At 41.0% G+C, this 17,052-nt stretch overlaps 1 protein-coding gene across 2 annotated transcripts in view; it reads right to left on the reverse strand.

The window, feature by feature from the left end:
* The window catches only part of Kbtbd2 (kelch repeat and BTB domain containing 2), a 19,368-nt gene continuing 2,316 nt past the window's right edge, over positions 1-17,052 (reverse strand). For both annotated transcript variants that reach the window (XM_010612969.3, XM_010612971.3), the window contains exons 2-4: positions 9,320-9,825; positions 3,623-3,788; positions 1-2,806 (exon numbers count right to left, since the gene is read on the reverse strand). In XM_010612969.3, coding sequence (XP_010611271.1) covers positions 1,271-2,806; positions 3,623-3,788; positions 9,320-9,489 — 1,872 coding nt within the window. In that variant the 5' untranslated portion in view covers positions 9,490-9,825 and the 3' untranslated portion in view covers positions 1-1,270. The remainder of the gene's footprint in view (positions 2,807-3,622; positions 3,789-9,319; positions 9,826-17,052) is intronic.

The following is a 17,052-nucleotide window of genomic DNA, read 5'->3' on the forward strand; positions in this document are numbered from 1 at the left end:
TTTTTAAGAAACCACCTATAACCGCAACACCGATACAGTAAAATCCAAACTAAAAGCAGATATGCCATTCCCATAACAGAAGAAAAACAAGTACTGAATATATACAATTTATTTAATAAATTAATGTCATCAAAATACAGTACCAGAACATTATGGAGTTGAACATGCTAGTAATGTTTGTCATGAAGCACCTGTGCTCATGTTAGACTGGCGACGCCCCACTACTGCTAGTGGTTCCTGGGATTAATGCCAGAGCAGCGCTATTATCTGCTCTTCTGCACACCTAGTGCAGGGAATTCCTGAACTGTTCATCTTCCTAATCCTACCCCGCAACACACACACATCAGGTTAAAAAAACACACTCTGACAGCTAACGGATACCTGTACACAATCACTCTACAGTAATGCTTGTTATTAAATTAGATGATGACCTGGTTAACCCACTCTACGTCTCTAAGATGGAGAACTACATCAGCAGCAGGCAGGTATATGCGTGAGCCCACGCTAACGTAACACAGAAGTGGAGACATACTGATGAAAGCTCCACGGACCCGCACCACGAGGTCCACCCCTGGTAAATGACCAGTTGGCTGGACAACCTGTATTCTAGAAAGACAAGTATAAGTTAGTGGAAAGAGAATACACGTACCAATCGCTTCTCGGCCTTTTGGCCAAGATCAAGTGGAGAATACACGTACCTAATAGTAGAGTTAGACTGATCCCGCAGTCGTAGCTTTCCCTGTGTGGTACCATAAAATTATGGAAGATCTTCCTCAATTGTAACATAGGATCTGGACTCTTCTACACCAACATGGACATTAGTGTTAAGTGCAGCTGAATTAATTACACTGGAACAACTATATTCCAGAACTTCAGAACAGAAGCACAGGAGTGAAATACATACACTAAAATAACCTCAGCACGATTTGGGATGTACCACACTAGGAACAGGACACTACTTTTCTAAGTGAACTTTTTGAACTGTACATACACAGGGCTAGCAATGTTAGATAATCCAGACTCTCATGTTCTCATGACACACATAGAAGTGTCTCAATTACTAAATAACCTATTTCATATTATGGAAGCATATCTTCCTGTAAGACTCAATGATATATATTATACTGATACAAATATTAAGTAGGGCATAAAAATAAAATTTATCAAAGATAGAATTTTATGTACTCATATTAAGTCCTTTCATACCCTCTTGTTTAGCAAAGGAAATGACAAAGCACATACATCAGGCGTGAGCTCCCTGAACTCCCAACTATAAAGGTGGGAGGGCAACCATTTCTCCGTCCAGTTCAAATTCCTCTGTCCCATCTGGTGAAAACAGGTAAGTTGGTGGTTTCCACGGAGATTCTTCAAGGCAGGATGGATAGAGCTTCCCCACAGTGCATCGAAACTCTCTCCCTAAGTCCCACAGAACGCGTTCAGATATGTGCTGCCACAGAGACCACCGGTCAAGTTCCAGATCATACTGGTAGGTGACATACTTAGCTCGCTCATTTAAGTGGGTTTCTCGCATAAATACACAAAGAGAATTGGAGATCACAACAGCTCTAACACAAGGGTCAGAGTACCTCTTAGCAGGGATGCTGGCTGCCACTTTCCACTCGTTTTTATTCACATCATAAATTTCCACAGTTACCGAGGACCCATCTACAGTGCCAGAGGGCAGTCTTATGCCAGAACTGGCAGCAATATGTAGCCCTCCAATGTAAAAAATCTTATCACCAAAAGCTGCAGCTGAAGCAAAGGATCTGCTAGTCTGCCTCATGGCCATTTCCACCCAGGAGTCAGACCTCGGAAAGTAACAGTACATGAGGTTCAGTGTCATCACGTAGATACAGTCGTGGACCACAACTGCTGCACTCCACTGCCAAGCACAAGGCAAAGGGCTGACCATGGTCCACTCATCCTTCTCAGTGTCGTACCTCTCCACAGTCCTCCGATTAAGTTCCCCGCCTACACTGTCCCCTCCAATCGCATAGATATAGCCTTCACAGCAAACCAGAGATGGCTTTACGCGGACGAAAAGCATTGGCGTCTTTGGAAACCAGGTATTCTGCTGTGCATCAAACCAGTAAAAGCAATTCACAGTTCTGAAGGCAGTCTGAAGTTTACTTGTTTTGCTGTGGTTTGTTTTTGTGTTTTTCAGAGGAACCTGGCCCCCTGCTATGTAGATGTCATTGTCAGGGGTTACAACTGTTCCAACCTTATGCAGATCAGCCGGTGGGCTGCAAAGCTTGTAAACTTTTTCTGCTTGGGGACTGTAACAGACAGACGAGTAGAGACTACAAGGGTTTTCTGAAGATGCTTCAATGAAAATCATCATCTCCTCTTTAGTCATTCCAAGTCTTGGCTTGAAAAACTTGGGCATGGACTTATAAAGACCTTGAACTACCACAGACTTATCATTGGGCGGCAGACCTTGAAACCAAGCCCTCTGTGTTACTTCTGAAAGTGCATCAATTCGGATTTGGCTAAGAACTGAAGACAAATACTGAGAGCGTGATTCTGTGTTGTACTCCAGCCACAGCATAGCAGCTTCTCGAACTGTTTCTTCCTTTTCTACATTTAAATTGTCACTACTGAGAATGTCTACCAGTAGGTCATGTGACAATTGCATGAACGCTTCCTGGCGATAGACAGCAGTGAACTTGTGCTCCACCATTCTTTTAGCACTTTGTTTTAATTCTTCACAACTGAAGAGATCAGCAAAACTCAACAGTCGCACACAATTTTCTGCATTTATTTTTTTAATCAAATATTCTCGACAACGTTGTAACACATCTTCTACCTAAAATTTAAAAAAAATTTTTTTTAATGAAAGGTGGTAAGGGCAGGATAGACCAATCTGACTTACTATTATTATTATTATTATTTGGTGCTGGGGATTGAGCCCAAGGCCTCAGGGATACTAAGCGCATGTTTAACCACTAATCCAACACTATTTTTCTATTAACAAGAGCCTCACTCTGTTAAGCTGTCTTCCAGGAAAGATGAAGTCAGAAGAGTGTGCAGTTTTTCACTTCTTTTTCTTATCCAATGCCTATGTAACTGGTCTAGTTAGGTAAACCAATTAATAGCCTTCCAAAAAAAAATCAAACACCCATAAGGGATAGTTAAAGAGGTTCATGTGTAAGTTGTACTTTCTAACTTAAACATTTAAAAAAGGAACAAGAGGGAAATAAAACAGCTTAAATATATAAACTAAATGTCAATTTTTGCTTACTTCTTACTACCTCAATATAATCCCATGACCATTATGAATATTTAAACTTGGTAATCTCTATAAAAATCTTAATTTTCTCATAAAAAGTAACAGTACATACATTGACCCATTCAAGTTTTAACCATAAGAAATTAAAGCAGTTAAATTTAATTTAAAATTACTTCAACTTGAAACCTAAGTTCTTAGGTATATCAGGCAGAGTATGAAATTAGTACCTATCTTTCAATTGTCTCTCTTATGAAACTATTTACTGGCTAAACAAATCCTATTCTTTTTCCCTTTCACGTTTTTAATGAGAAGACAACGTCTACCTTCTAAACTCTGTGTAAGGAAAGCCGTCCTGGCGGGAACGACGTCTCCTGAGGCGAGAGAACCGCCTACCTGCAGGAAGCAAGCTGTTTCGTACAGCTGCTCCACGGTGCTGTCGCTCACTGCCAAGTTCCCCGTGTACGCATATGTGATTATTGTCTGCAAGGTGGCGGCATCCACGCTCCTCAGGTGCACGTGTGTCTGCTTGCTCTCGCTTAGTCCACTCATGAACATGGCCCTACAGCAGGGAGGGAAAGCACAGCTTAAGGATCCAGTGGGAAACAAAGGTGGAGCTGAGAAGAAGGCTCCGGGCGGATGTGGGAAGCACTGACAGTCCAGTGCCAGAGTCCACTGAACTACTCCACTGTGCCTCCAACTCATGCACTCTCCAGGCACACAATGGGATCACTCGCCAATACTAAGGGACTGAGTACTGATCAACACAGTACCTCAAATGAGCCTCAAAAACATGCTCAGAGCTGGGAGCTGGTGCGTGCGTCGAATCCCAGCATTTTCAGAGGCTGAGGAAAAAGGGTCACAAGTTCATACACAGCCTAGGCAATAAAAAAAAGGGACTGAGATGCAGCTTAGTGTGAAGGCCTCGGGCTCGATCACAAGTAGAGCAACAAAACAAGAACAAAAACATTCTGCCCAGGGAAGAAGCTGGGTACAAGAGACCATATACTGTATGACTCCGTTTATATTCAATGCCCCCTCAAAAGGAAAATAGAGAACGAGGCAAGAAAAGTAGATTAGTAGTTACCTTAAGCTATGGGTGAGAATGAAGATAAACAGGCATGGGGGTGTAATGGTTGTAAATTAGATTGTGGAAATGGCCACCCAACTCTGTAAACACACTCAAATGCATTTAATTGTACAACTGCCCCTCACTGCTGGCCAAGTGCTGGTTCCAGGATGTCCTTTAGACCCCAAAATCTGAGGCCACGTGGAGTCCCTCATACAAATGGCAGTGTTTGAACACATCCTCTCAACTTCATTCATCGTCCACAATTTGGATTACCCATAATACCCAAAACAGGAAGTGCTACGGGAGCTTGCGAATCTCTAGGGAATGACAAGGAAAGTATCTGCCTGTCTAGTGTAGATGAAAACTGTTTCTTCCCATGTAGTTTTCATTCGTATGTGGTTAAATATATGGATGCAGAACCACTGATAAGGACAGCTGACTACACACTTAAAATTGGTGGGTTTTATGGTATATTAATTATACTGCAATAAAGCTGACTAAAAATTTCATTTACTCCAAATTATTTCCTACAACTATGCAATACACTTTCCTAAAAACTTTGATATATAGGAAACTGCTAAAAATGAAAACCAGTATATAGTCAACACAAAAGAAAATATTTGGTGAAGCGCAGACTGGTGCAACCACTGTGGAAATCAATATGGAGATGCCTCAAACAACTAGGATTGGAAGTCCCATTTCACCCAGCTATTCCCCTACTGGGCATCTTCCCCAAAGAATTACAAGAATCATCCCTCGCCTTAAGATGGCCGTTAGCCCACTTCCCATAATGCTCTGCTTCTTACCTAAAAAGATGGCTTCTCCCACCTACCAAAGGACAGCCTTCTTCTTCCCATGATGCCTCTTCTCCCGCTAAAAAATAACCCGATACTAGCTACCTCCAAGTAATCAGTACTGTCACAAGCCTAGTGATGTTACAGATCCTCCAATCCCTTAATACTGCCTCACTTAACTCCAGCTCCTAAAAGCCCCACCCCACTCCTGTAAAAGAAGCTCTCCATTCTACCATATTGTTCTCTCTTCTTTGGTGAGAGATAGCCCAGCAGTTGTCCCTACAATAAAGGCATGTAGTGGTTCTGGTCTGGGGGAAAAAAAAAGGAATCAAAAGAATCATACTACAGCAGTATATGCTCACCCACATTTATAGCGGCACAGTTTGTAATAGCTAAAATTTTAAAACAGCCCAATTGCCCATCAACTGGAGACTGGATAAAGAAAATGTGATTTTTTTTAATAAAATGGAATACTACTCAGCCATAAAGAACAAGAAACTAGAGATATTTATAGCTAAGTGGACGCACATCCTCTTAAGTGCAATTTGTAAATCACACGTGTAAATACTGAATAGTTTCTCTGGTGTGAAAAACTAAAAGTGTAAATAAGGATTAAAGTGTATAATTGACAATGTATAATGGGAAGAAAAGGTCTAAAAGAGTAGAGGAAGTGGGAAGGATAGGGGAAAGGTAAAAACGAAAAAGAAAACAATATGTGAAAAGGAAGAACATGGAAACGTCTTTTTTTGGGGGGAGGGTACTGAGGATTGAACTCAGGACCTTCCACTTACGAGGCAGATGAGTGAACCACTGAGCTAAATTCCCGGCCCCACAACGTCTTTAAACAGGTAGGATAGAGGGGCTGAAGGGAAGATGTGGAATGGGTAAAATAAGAACCAAGATGTCATATAAAGGTCCAAGATCCCAATATAAGAACTGTATTATATACCTAAAATGTACAAATAAACTCAATATAAGATTTAAAAAATACTTAACTAACTGTATATACACATGGGAGAGAAAAGCTCACGCAGGTACTACTAAGAAAGAGCAACCTAGCTGGGCATGGTGGCGCACGCCTCTAATCCCAGCACTCGGGAGGCTGAAGCAGGAGGATCACTGTGAGTTCGAGACCAGCCTGGGCTACATAGTGAGTTCCAGTCAGTCTCAACTACATAGTGAGACCTGTTTCAAAAAAAAAACAAAGAAGAAAGAGCAACCTAATAATAGTCACTGGCTCGGGCCCCTTAAGGACAAAGAAACCAAGAAGGCACTCAAAATGGAAAAAAATACAATAAAACCTAACTATTTAAGGGGAATGTGGAAAGTGAGAAGGGAAGCTGAGCAGCAGTCGTGTCACAGGTGGCCTCTGACAAGAGACTAGGCTGAGCGTGCAGAAGCCTGGCAGGTGTGGTGCCCTCCTTGGGTGCAACCCTCAGCATCCAATGTGAGGAAGAACGAAAAGCATGAGAGCAGGTCCCGGACGGTAAAAAGCACAAGATAAAAACACCCACAGACCCCAGGAGCCAAAGGCTGGAGACAAGAAAACTGGTCATGAGGCTGTAGCAATCACCTAGATGGGCAGTAAGACACCTAAGGGAAGGTGTCAGATATGGACAATCACAGAGGGCTGAACAGAAGGAATGGCACAGAGCAAATGGCAGACGAGGAAGAGTCCAAGCTACTTCCTTAGTTTCAATTAAGGACTTCAAAAACTACTGTTAACCACTGAGCAAACTGTAAAGCCAAGGAAAGTTAATCTTGGGCCGGGGATTTAGCTCAGTGGTTCTGCCACCTGCCTGGCAAGCACAGTGTCCTGAGTTCGATCCTCGGTACCAAAAGGAAAAGAAAAGTTAATCTTAGGAAAAGTGTTACATTTTGGGTATCCCTGATCTAGGGGCAACTATATCAAATGGAAATATTATAATCAGTTAGGTGATTCCAGTAGACTGTCAGAGGTTAAGCATTAATGCAGTGGAACATGAGTTAAAGACAGCTAAGTTATGTGAGGAATATGTGGGCATCAAAAACTGTAGCATCAAAGGAGATAAGATGGAAAAAATAAGCAACAAGGGTAACAGATTCCAGGCATGTAGGGAGGGAGTGATCAGAGAAAAAATACCTACCAGGTGGGCTGATGGCATCTCACCAAGGACAGAGGACAACCATAAATAAACCTGCCCAACTCAGGAGACATTCCTGAAACATACCCAAAGCACCTACTGCTACTGGCTTCATCTCTCTGATACAGAAAATAAGAGAAATTACAAGGAACCACAAAAATAAGAGCTGAGTAAAACATGCAAGATTTATCAATCAAGTGGTTCCTACATTTATTCCAGAAGAAAAATGGAGGTCAAAGGTAAAGTTACCTGTGGAGGATGGTTACGCTAGACCAGTCTGGGGAGCTTCTCATGACACAAAAAGCCCGCACACGTGCCACGGGCTCCCCACTACTGCTTTAGACCGGGCTCTATGGCGCTAGAATAATGGGATCATAGAAAGTAACTTTCCTGCATGCAGATCAAAGGTAGTGGAAACTTGGATAATCTGATCATGAAAGTTTTAAACTAAGTATTTTTTTAAAAAAGCAAATAATGAATTACATCATATAATGAGACGCAGTACCTAGTATAAGTGCTGAGTAATTCTCCCACTTTGGGTCTAAAATAGTAAATGTTACCAAGAAATAAAAACCAATATACAGAAGTATATACAGATTCTTTGTAGGGTGACACTGGGAACACCAAACTACAGAGGAATATGTCTAGTTCAAAACGCAGAATGCCTAAATTTGTAATTGCATTATATGTAAAGCTTAAAACCTAAAAAAGCAGAATTCAGTTGAACAGATAGGGAAAGATCACATCACTGTAGGAATGCATAATAACCAAGTCCACAGAAAAGATACATGGAAGAAAAAAAATTAATAGTTGGACATTTTCTTCTTGTGGATATAAGCTGGCTCACACACATTATCTTCACGATGGAAATCTTCAACTCCAAACGTTAAGAGGACTCTTCTTTCTACTTACTTAATGAACATAAATATCTGATTCTCTCAGATGGTCAAAGAAGCTAAAGAAGGGAAACACCTTGTGATAAGGAAATAATGGAAGCCCTAGAAGAATTTTGTTGTCATGAAGACTGTAATATTAATAAAAGAGGCAAACTGCCTAGTCTTCAAGAAAACCAATTTCACCTCAAAAGACAACCTGATGGGCTAGAGAACTTAAAAAACAGCCTGTTCATCTGTACAATCACAAACTTGAAAGAGAAAAAGGGAAGACATCTAAGTAAACCCATGTATTACCTTCTGGTAAAGATGACAACACAGAAAATATTTAACAATTTCTCCACAGATTTAAGTTAGACCAGACGTCTGAAGATTCTCCTCTATGATTACAAATATCAATCTGAAAATCCATAACTAAGGCATAAAGCTCTTTCCAGTAGTGGGTAATCAATTTATAATTAATGGCTGTTAAAAAGGAGAAAGCTTATAAGCCTAGGTATTGACTGAATGTGTCATCTTGAATTTGTAACACCACCTGCTACAACGATGGCTCTTTTTTTTTTTTTTTTTTTTTTTTTTGGTACTGGGGATTGAACTCGGGTCAATTTTAGGGCAGAGAAAAATCTATTTCTATGCTTTAAGCTTCTATTTTTCTCATGAAACTTAAAGATGCAAAAGATCACAAAAATGTAAAGTTAAGCTTTTTCATTATTATAACTAAATCAACTTTTCAAGGTTTATGTTTGTCTTTTTTTTGTGTGTTACTGGGGACAGAATTCAGGACCTTGTGCTTGGTAGGAGGCCCAACTTTTTAAGTTTTCAGGCACAGGGAACACCAAAACTGTTATTTGGGTTTTGGTTTGTTTTTTGGTTTTTTTGTTTTGTTTTGTTTCTTGAGACAGGGTCTCACTATGTACTTGAGACTGACCTGGAACTCACTATGTAGCCCAGGCTGGTCTCAAAATCACAGCGATCCTCCTGCCTCAGCCTCCCCAAGTGCTGGGATTACACGTATGTGCCACCATGCCCAGCTCACCAAAACTGTTAGTAAGTGTTAAACATTTAAAGCTGTTATGGGCCAGGGATTTGGCTCAGTGGTTCCTATGCTTGCCTCAAAAGCACAAGGTCCTGAGTTCGACTGCTGGTACCGGGGGAAAAAAATTAATGTCCTATATTCACAATTACAAACTAATCAAGATTAAAGTACTTACCTGAAATAAGAGCTACATGTTGCAAGAACCATCTTATGAGAAGGAAATTCAGTACCCTCAACAATTAATACTATGTCAGTAAACAACTGCTGTTCATAAAACAGTTTCAACTGTTCCAACAGGGACACAGCATATTCAGTATTGATCTGCCTCTCGTCTTGAGTGGACATGACTATGTTCCATTAATATCTCCCAAAGCAGATCAGAAAAAGCAGTCTTGATGGAAAGTCAAGAGATTCTCCAGAAACAAAGGAGACAGCTGGCTTGCTGCTATTATCTGCAGCATTCAGAGCCAAGACCAGCAAATCCACCACTGAACAAGATCTTGTTATAGACTTCAAATCACTGCCGGGTCATCCTGTGTTAATTCGGTTCTTCAGAGTTTTTCAACGTAGTCTGCAGACATCATGTTCACATCTGCAATCATGCAACTCATGAGGAAAAGAGAGAAATACAGGAGGTAGGTTTTGTGGCCACATCCTACATTCAGTAGACCCTTGGAAAAACTAAAAAGAAAGAAAAAAAAAAAGTTCAGTTATAGTACATGTAGGGCAGTACACTTTTAGAATACAAAGTTTAAAACAGCAGCCTTAAGTCTAAATTATATTTAAGTTCAACTTTAGATAAAAATGAAACATGAAAAAAGTGAGTCTTTCAAAATCTACTACATTTAAAATAAAATGGAAAAAAACAAAACACTTGTAGCCTTTATCTTCAATAGAAAATATAAACACCCTAGGAAATAAGGAACACATGAATAAGCACACATTTCACAAAGAATTTAAGTGATCAAAGCCAGACTTCCTAGTTATTTGCTTAGCAGCAACACAATACTATAAAGGATAAACAAAACAAAAAAATCTCTCTTGCAGTGAATATCACTCCGGATATTTTGGGTCCCCCCCCCCCCGCCCTTTGGATATATTTTAAATACATTCACAAAGGCTTCACATTTAACTTAAATTGAACTACGTTACAATTGAATTATTTCCAAAGTATAAGCAAGTGCACTATGTTTGTGTGAGAGAAAGAGGGAAGATCAGACCCAAGACCTCAAGCATGTCAAGTACGTAAGCCTGGTACTACACCAAGCTATACCTCCAGCGCTAAACTATAATATTTTTAAATGTGTAGTTTAACCTGGTAAGAGAAGTATACACAATTTATCTTTCTACAAGCCAGCTGTGGTGATGTACACTTGTACTTTTGTTTGTTGAGACAGGGTCTCACTGTGCAATTCAGGCTGGCCTTGAATTCAATATGCAGCCATGGCTGGCCTCAAACTCACAGTGATCCTTCTGCCTCAGCCTCCCAAATTCTGGGATTACAAGCATGTACCACTATGCCCAGGTGCAAACCTGTAATCCCAGTATTCTGAGAGGCTAATGGAGAAATATTAGACGTTTGAGGGTAGTCTGGACAAGACCCCATCTCATGATAAAAAGGAGTTGGGGATATTGCTCAGAGTGAAGACCTTGAACTCAATCTCCAGTTCCAAAAAAATAAATATATCAATGAAATAAACTAAAATGACTCTCCACAGAATGGGTTCTTGCTAAGACTTACTATAAGAGTATACAATTTTATTGAAGAAAAACATAAAACATGACTATAAAGATATATATGTCCTTACACAGAAAACAGTATTATACAAATACAAATGTTCTCTAAATTAATATGTAATTTTAGTACAAATCCAATCTAAATCCTACCTACAGGAGACTTATCTGTTTGTTTTTTGTTTGTTTGTTTGTTTGTTTTTTTGGTTTTTTGAGACAGGGTCTCACTATGTAGTTGAGCCTGACCTGGAACTCACTAAGTAGCCCAGGCTGGTCTCGAACTCACAACGATCCTCCTGCCTCAGCCTCCCAAGTGCTGGGATTACAGGCATGCGCCACCACACCCAGCTCCAGGAGACTTATCTGGAAGAATGCACAAAAGTTGCCAAGATATCTGAGGGAGAAGGCCAAGTTTTTCACCAACACTTTTACCAAAAATTACAATGTAATACAAACATCCAATAAACCCAAATTAATATAAAAAATAGGATGTGATAAAGACAAATATGGCATTACAAATTAGAAACACTACCTTATTTCAACAAATAATGTTGGAACAAGCAGGTAACCACTCAAAGAAAAAAAACACAAAACGGATCTTTTTAGTCATATTGCAAAACGTGGTAAAAGAACTGCAAACCAAGAAAAGAGGGAAAACCCAAACAGAATGCTACCAATATCACCTACACAAACTAGTATTTCCTGTTGAGTGACCCTTAGTTTCTATAATCAGAAAGTCAAGTGATTTTGACATACAGCTTATATAACAATCACTGGAACCAATTTTTCCTCACAAAATGTTATCCATGCCAGGCATGGTGGCACACTCCTGTAATCCCAGCACCTGGGAGGCTGAGGCAGGAGGGTCACTGTGAGTTCGAGACCAGCCTGGGCTACATAGTGAGTTCCAGGTCAGTCTCAACTACATAGTGAGACCCTGTCTCAAAAAAAAAAAAGAATCTGTCAGTACTTACCCACAATCCCTTACTCAAACTCTCAGGGAGGGCCAGGGATTTAGCTCAGCGGTTCCTCCGCCTGCCTTGCAAGCACAGGGACCCGAGTTCAATCCTCAATATCAAAAAAAAAAACTGTCAGGGAAAAACATTTACGATTTCTCTAGAGGCAACATAGCATATCCATCACTTAACAAAACCTTCTCAAGGAGTATGGGGCAGCACTCTGTAACTGAACATTTTCTTTGCTGAGGGAAATATGAAAGTAAAAAATAAAGACTATATATAATCTCATTACTTCTGGTCAGGTTTCCGGGCAGTTAATATGACATTGCTGGTTCTTCTGCATTTTTAACTGCAAGTTGTTGCCGATGACAACACCTGACACTGTGAATGCTCATTGTACCTGCTGAACTACTGATTCTTCCAGAAATTTTTCTTACAAAAATATATGCCTTATGAGTTCAATCCCCATACCAAAAAAATAAATAAAAGCCTTAGAACTAGGGACAAAGCAGCCGGGCGTGGTGGCGTACACCTGTAATGCCACCACTCGGGAAGCTAAGGCAGGAGGATCGCTGAGTTCAAGACCAGCCTGGACTACATAGTGAGTTCCAGGTCAGTGTCAAGTACATAGTGAGACCCTGTCTCAAAAAAAAACAAAACAAAAAAAAAAAGAACTAGGGACGAAGCTCAGAGTGCTTACCTAACATGCACGAAGCCCTGGCTTCAGTACCTAGCACTGGGGGGGGGGAGATATATGCATTAATCAACTGAAATTTAAGCCTACTTTGTAGGACTCAAAATTGTCCTCATGTGAAAGCAACCAGAGGCCAGATGAAGATGGATTTAAGAGCACACCACTGGACACCAGCATTCCTACCAGGCCAGCTGCACAGGCTCGCTCTGATCATTGCATTAACCTTATTCATACTGAGCGGACCTGATTTTCTTCAGTGGTGTTTGGGACCCCACTTAACTTATGTTTGGGTTTGATTTTATAAATCATATGCATGACCTCGTATTAAAACTGAAGTCTGCTTCTAGAAAATTTACATAAATAATCCCTATGATATGTAATACTCATTAGATTCCCCTATCTCCCACTGTTTTTGTAATCCAAAGTACATTTTCTTCCTCAATAGTTAACTTAAAATAGGTATTTTTTTTAAAAAGGTATTAAAAAGCAAATCATTCATGCTGGACATGGTGGTGTACACCTATAATCTTTCACTCAGGAAGCTGAGGTAGGAGAATCACAAGTTTCGAGGTCAGGCCTGGGATGTATATATAGCAAGTACAAGGCTAGCCTAGAGTACACAGCAAAAACAAAAACCTAGTTATTGAAGACAAACTCAAAACCCACTGGGGCAATCAAATGAATAAGCAAGCTGGGTAGAAAACATTTTTCCTGACATCTAGCTATCCCAATCCTTCATTTCCAAACTTTTTTTGGGGGGGGTGGAGGGTCAGGGTCTCACTGTATTTCTCAGTCTGGCCTTGAACTCCAAAATTTTGATGGACACATAAATGAAAGAAATTATACCCTATAAGAAAAATTGTAGTGCAAGTAAAATGCACATAGGCCGCTGGTATTTGATCTCACTGCTAATGGTGATTCACACCAGGGAAGAGGATAAAATTCCTGAAGACCTATTTAAACATTCTGGGTTCTATTAACAAATGCAATGATTACCCAGTTGAAAAGTAAACCTTCAGGAGATGTTGTACTTCACTTCTCACCAAAAAGACAAAAGAGCCTCTGGGGCCTCATCACTGAACTCAGCTGCTGCTGCCTGAGAACAGCCAAAGGCAGCCTGGAAATGAATGGACATAACTATTTCGATGAAACGGTACTAAAAAAAAAAAAAACAAGCCCCACATATCAATCTCTACACTCCTTAATGAAATAGTTAAGTCAGTGATTAAAACATATACTTAAAATTGTTTTTGCTGGAATGTTCTCCCTTCAGATCAAAACAAATCAGTGAGGGCCAGGGATTTAGCTCAGTGGTTCCGCCACCTGCCTCACAAGTGCAATATCCTGAGTTCAATCCCCAGTACAAAAAAAAAAAAATCAGGAAAATCATAAAATTCTTGCAATCCCCCATTCCTCGTATCAAGTGTTTTCCAGGTAACAGCAAAGCCCTACAATATAGAAGCGGTCATTAGAAAATATCCCAACTGGTGTGAGAATGAAATGGGAAGCATGCAAACATGATACAATGAAATTCAAATTCTAATAAAATGCAATGAACTCTAACATAGCATTTATAGATACCCGTACTCCTTTTTCTAAGTCCTGAGTTCAAGTCAGTTTTTGACCGATTTGCTTGATGGCAGAGAACAACAAAGATTAAGTTCAGGGGACCAGGGATGTAGTTCAGCCGCACAGCGCCTACCCAGGCAAGCACAAGGCCCTGAATTCGATTCCTGGTACCAAAAAAAAAATTTAGAATGTATACACAGACTGAGATTCTTGCTTCTGTCTCCCCACTTTCTGCTAATTATTAGTGGACAAAACCCCACTTACTTTTACAGCTGAAGGCTGCCTATAAAAACCAATCACTTAAATGAGATGACTGAGAAAAAAAATTATGCTTAACACATTTTCTGGAGGCCAGGCGTGGTGGTGCACTCCTATAATCCCAGCACTCAGGAGGCTGAGGCAGGAGGATTGCTGTGAGTTCAAGACCAGCCTGGGTTACGTACTGCGTTCCAGGTCAGTCTCAACTACATAGTGAGACCCTGTCTCACAAAAAAAAAAAAAAAAAATTCTCTAGGAAGCACTAGTTTCCAAAGTTCTACTGACCGAAATCTGCCACGTTTCAAAGTACACATTCTGTTATTAAATGAGCATCAAGATTATGTCAATCAGCAATCTAGAGACAGACAATCCTACTTAAAAATCTCAAACAGGCCAGGTGTGGTGGCACACGCCTGTAATCCCAGCACTCAGGAGGCTGAGGCAGGAGGATCACTGTGAGTTCAAGACCAGCCTGGGCTACATACTGCGTTCCAGGTCAGTCTTAACTATGTAATGAGACCCTGTCTCAAAAAAAAAAAAAGAAAACTTGGCCAGAATGTTTCACACTTAGAACAATGCCTGCAATCCTACTTAAAAATCTCAAACAGGCCAGGTGTGGTGGCACACGCCTGTAATCCCAGCACTGAGGAGGCTGAGGCAGGAGGATCACTGAGTTCAAGACCAGCCTGGGTTACATACTGCGTTCCAGGTCAGTCTTAACTATGTAATGAGACCCTGTCTCAAAAAAAAAAAAAGAAAACTTGGCCAGAATGTTTCACACTTAGAACAATGCCTGCAATCCTACTTAAAAATCTCAAACAGGCCAGGTGTGGTGGCACACGCCTGTAATCCCAGCACTGAGGAGGCTGAGGCAGGAGGATCACTGAGTTCAAGACCAGCCTGGGTTACATACTGCGTTCCAGGTCAGTCTTAACTATGTAATGAGACCCTGTCTCAAAAAAAAAAAAAGAAAACTTGGCCAGAATGTTTCACACTTAGAACAATGCCTGCAATCCTACTTAAAAATCTCAAACAGGCCAGGTGTGGTGGCACACGCCTGTAATCCCAGCACTGAGGAGGCTGAGGCAGGAGGATCACTGAGTTCAAGACCAGCCTGGGTTACATACTGCGTTCCAGGTCAGTCTTAACTATGTAATGAGACCCTGTCTCAAAAAAAAAAAAAGAAAACTTGGCCAGAATGTTTCACACTTAGAACAATGCCTGCAATCCTACTTAAAAATCTCAAACAGGCCAGGTGTGGTGGCACACGCCTGTAATCCCAGCACTGAGGAGGCTGAGGCAGGAGGATCACTGAGTTCAAGACCAGCCTGGGTTACATACTGCGTTCCAGGTCAGTCTTAACTATGTAATGAGACCCTGTCTCAAAAAAAAAAAAAGAAAACTTGGCCAGAATGTTTCACACTTAGAACAATGCCTGCAATCCTACTTAAAAATCTCAAACAGGCCAGGTGTGGTGGCACACGCCTGTAATCCCAGCACTGAGGAGGCTGAGGCAGGAGGATCACTGAGTTCAAGACCAGCCTGGGTTACATACTGCGTTCCAGGTCAGTCTTAACTATGTAATGAGACCCTGTCTCAAAAAAAAAAAAAGAAAACTTGGCCAGAATGTTTCACACTTAGAACAATGCCTGCAATCCTACTTAAAAATCTCAAACAGGCCAGGTGTGGTGGCACACGCCTGTAATCCCAGCACTGAGGAGGCTGAGGCAGGAGGATCACTGAGTTCAAGACCAGCCTGGGTTACATACTGCGTTCCAGGTCAGTCTTAACTATGTAATGAGACCCTGTCTCAAAAAAAAAAAAAGAAAACTTGGCCAGAATGTTTCACACTTAGAACAATGCCTGCAATCCTACTTAAAAATCTCAAACAGGCCAGGTGTGGTGGCGCACGCCTATAATCCCAGCACTGGGGAGGCTGAGGCAGGAGGATCACTGTGAGACCAGCCTGGGCTACACAGTGAGTTCCAGGTCAGTCTTAACTATGTAATGAGACCCTGTCTCAAAAAAATTTTTAATTAATTAAGGATACCACTGGGCGTGGTGGCACACACGCCTGTAATCCCAGCACTCAGGAGGCTGCGACAGGAGGACCATTGTGAGTTCAAAACCAGTCTGGGCTACATAGTGAGTTCCAAGTCAGTCTCAACTCATAGAGACCCTGACTGAAAAAACCAAAAAAATTAAAAAAAAAAATAAGGAAACCAATGACTGGTACATCCTGTTATCCCAGATACTTGGGGAGTTCGAGCCCAGCTGGGGTAACTCAAGATCTTGTTTCAAAATAAACAACAAAAAGGTTGGGAAGGTAGCTTGGCACTCCCAGGGGCCAATCCCTAGGATGAAACAAATAGGTGAGACAGACAGACAGGCTAAAGTGTAGCTCAGTGGCAGACCGCTTGCCTAGCGTGTTCAAGACACTGTGTTTGATCCTAGCACTACAAAGTAATTATTAATTATTTGCAAAGAGATTATACAGCAGCAATGAAACAATGACAGAGAGTTCCCTCCATGAAGAGCAGTGGGCTGTAGCTCCCTTCAATTGCAGGAAGCACTTTCAAGTTGTGCTACACAGGGCCAGGCACTTAGCTCATTCTGCCTGCTTTGCAAGCAGAAGGTCTCGCGTTCAATCCCCTGTACCAAAAAAAAAAAAAAAAAAAAAAAAAAACAACAATC

The sequence above is a fragment of the Fukomys damarensis genome, unplaced genomic scaffold (genome assembly GCF_012274545.1).
Source record: "Fukomys damarensis isolate Sample0158 unplaced genomic scaffold, DMR_v1.0_HiC HiC_scaffold_7, whole genome shotgun sequence".
NCBI classification, from domain to species: Eukaryota; Metazoa; Chordata; class Mammalia; order Rodentia; family Bathyergidae; genus Fukomys; species Fukomys damarensis.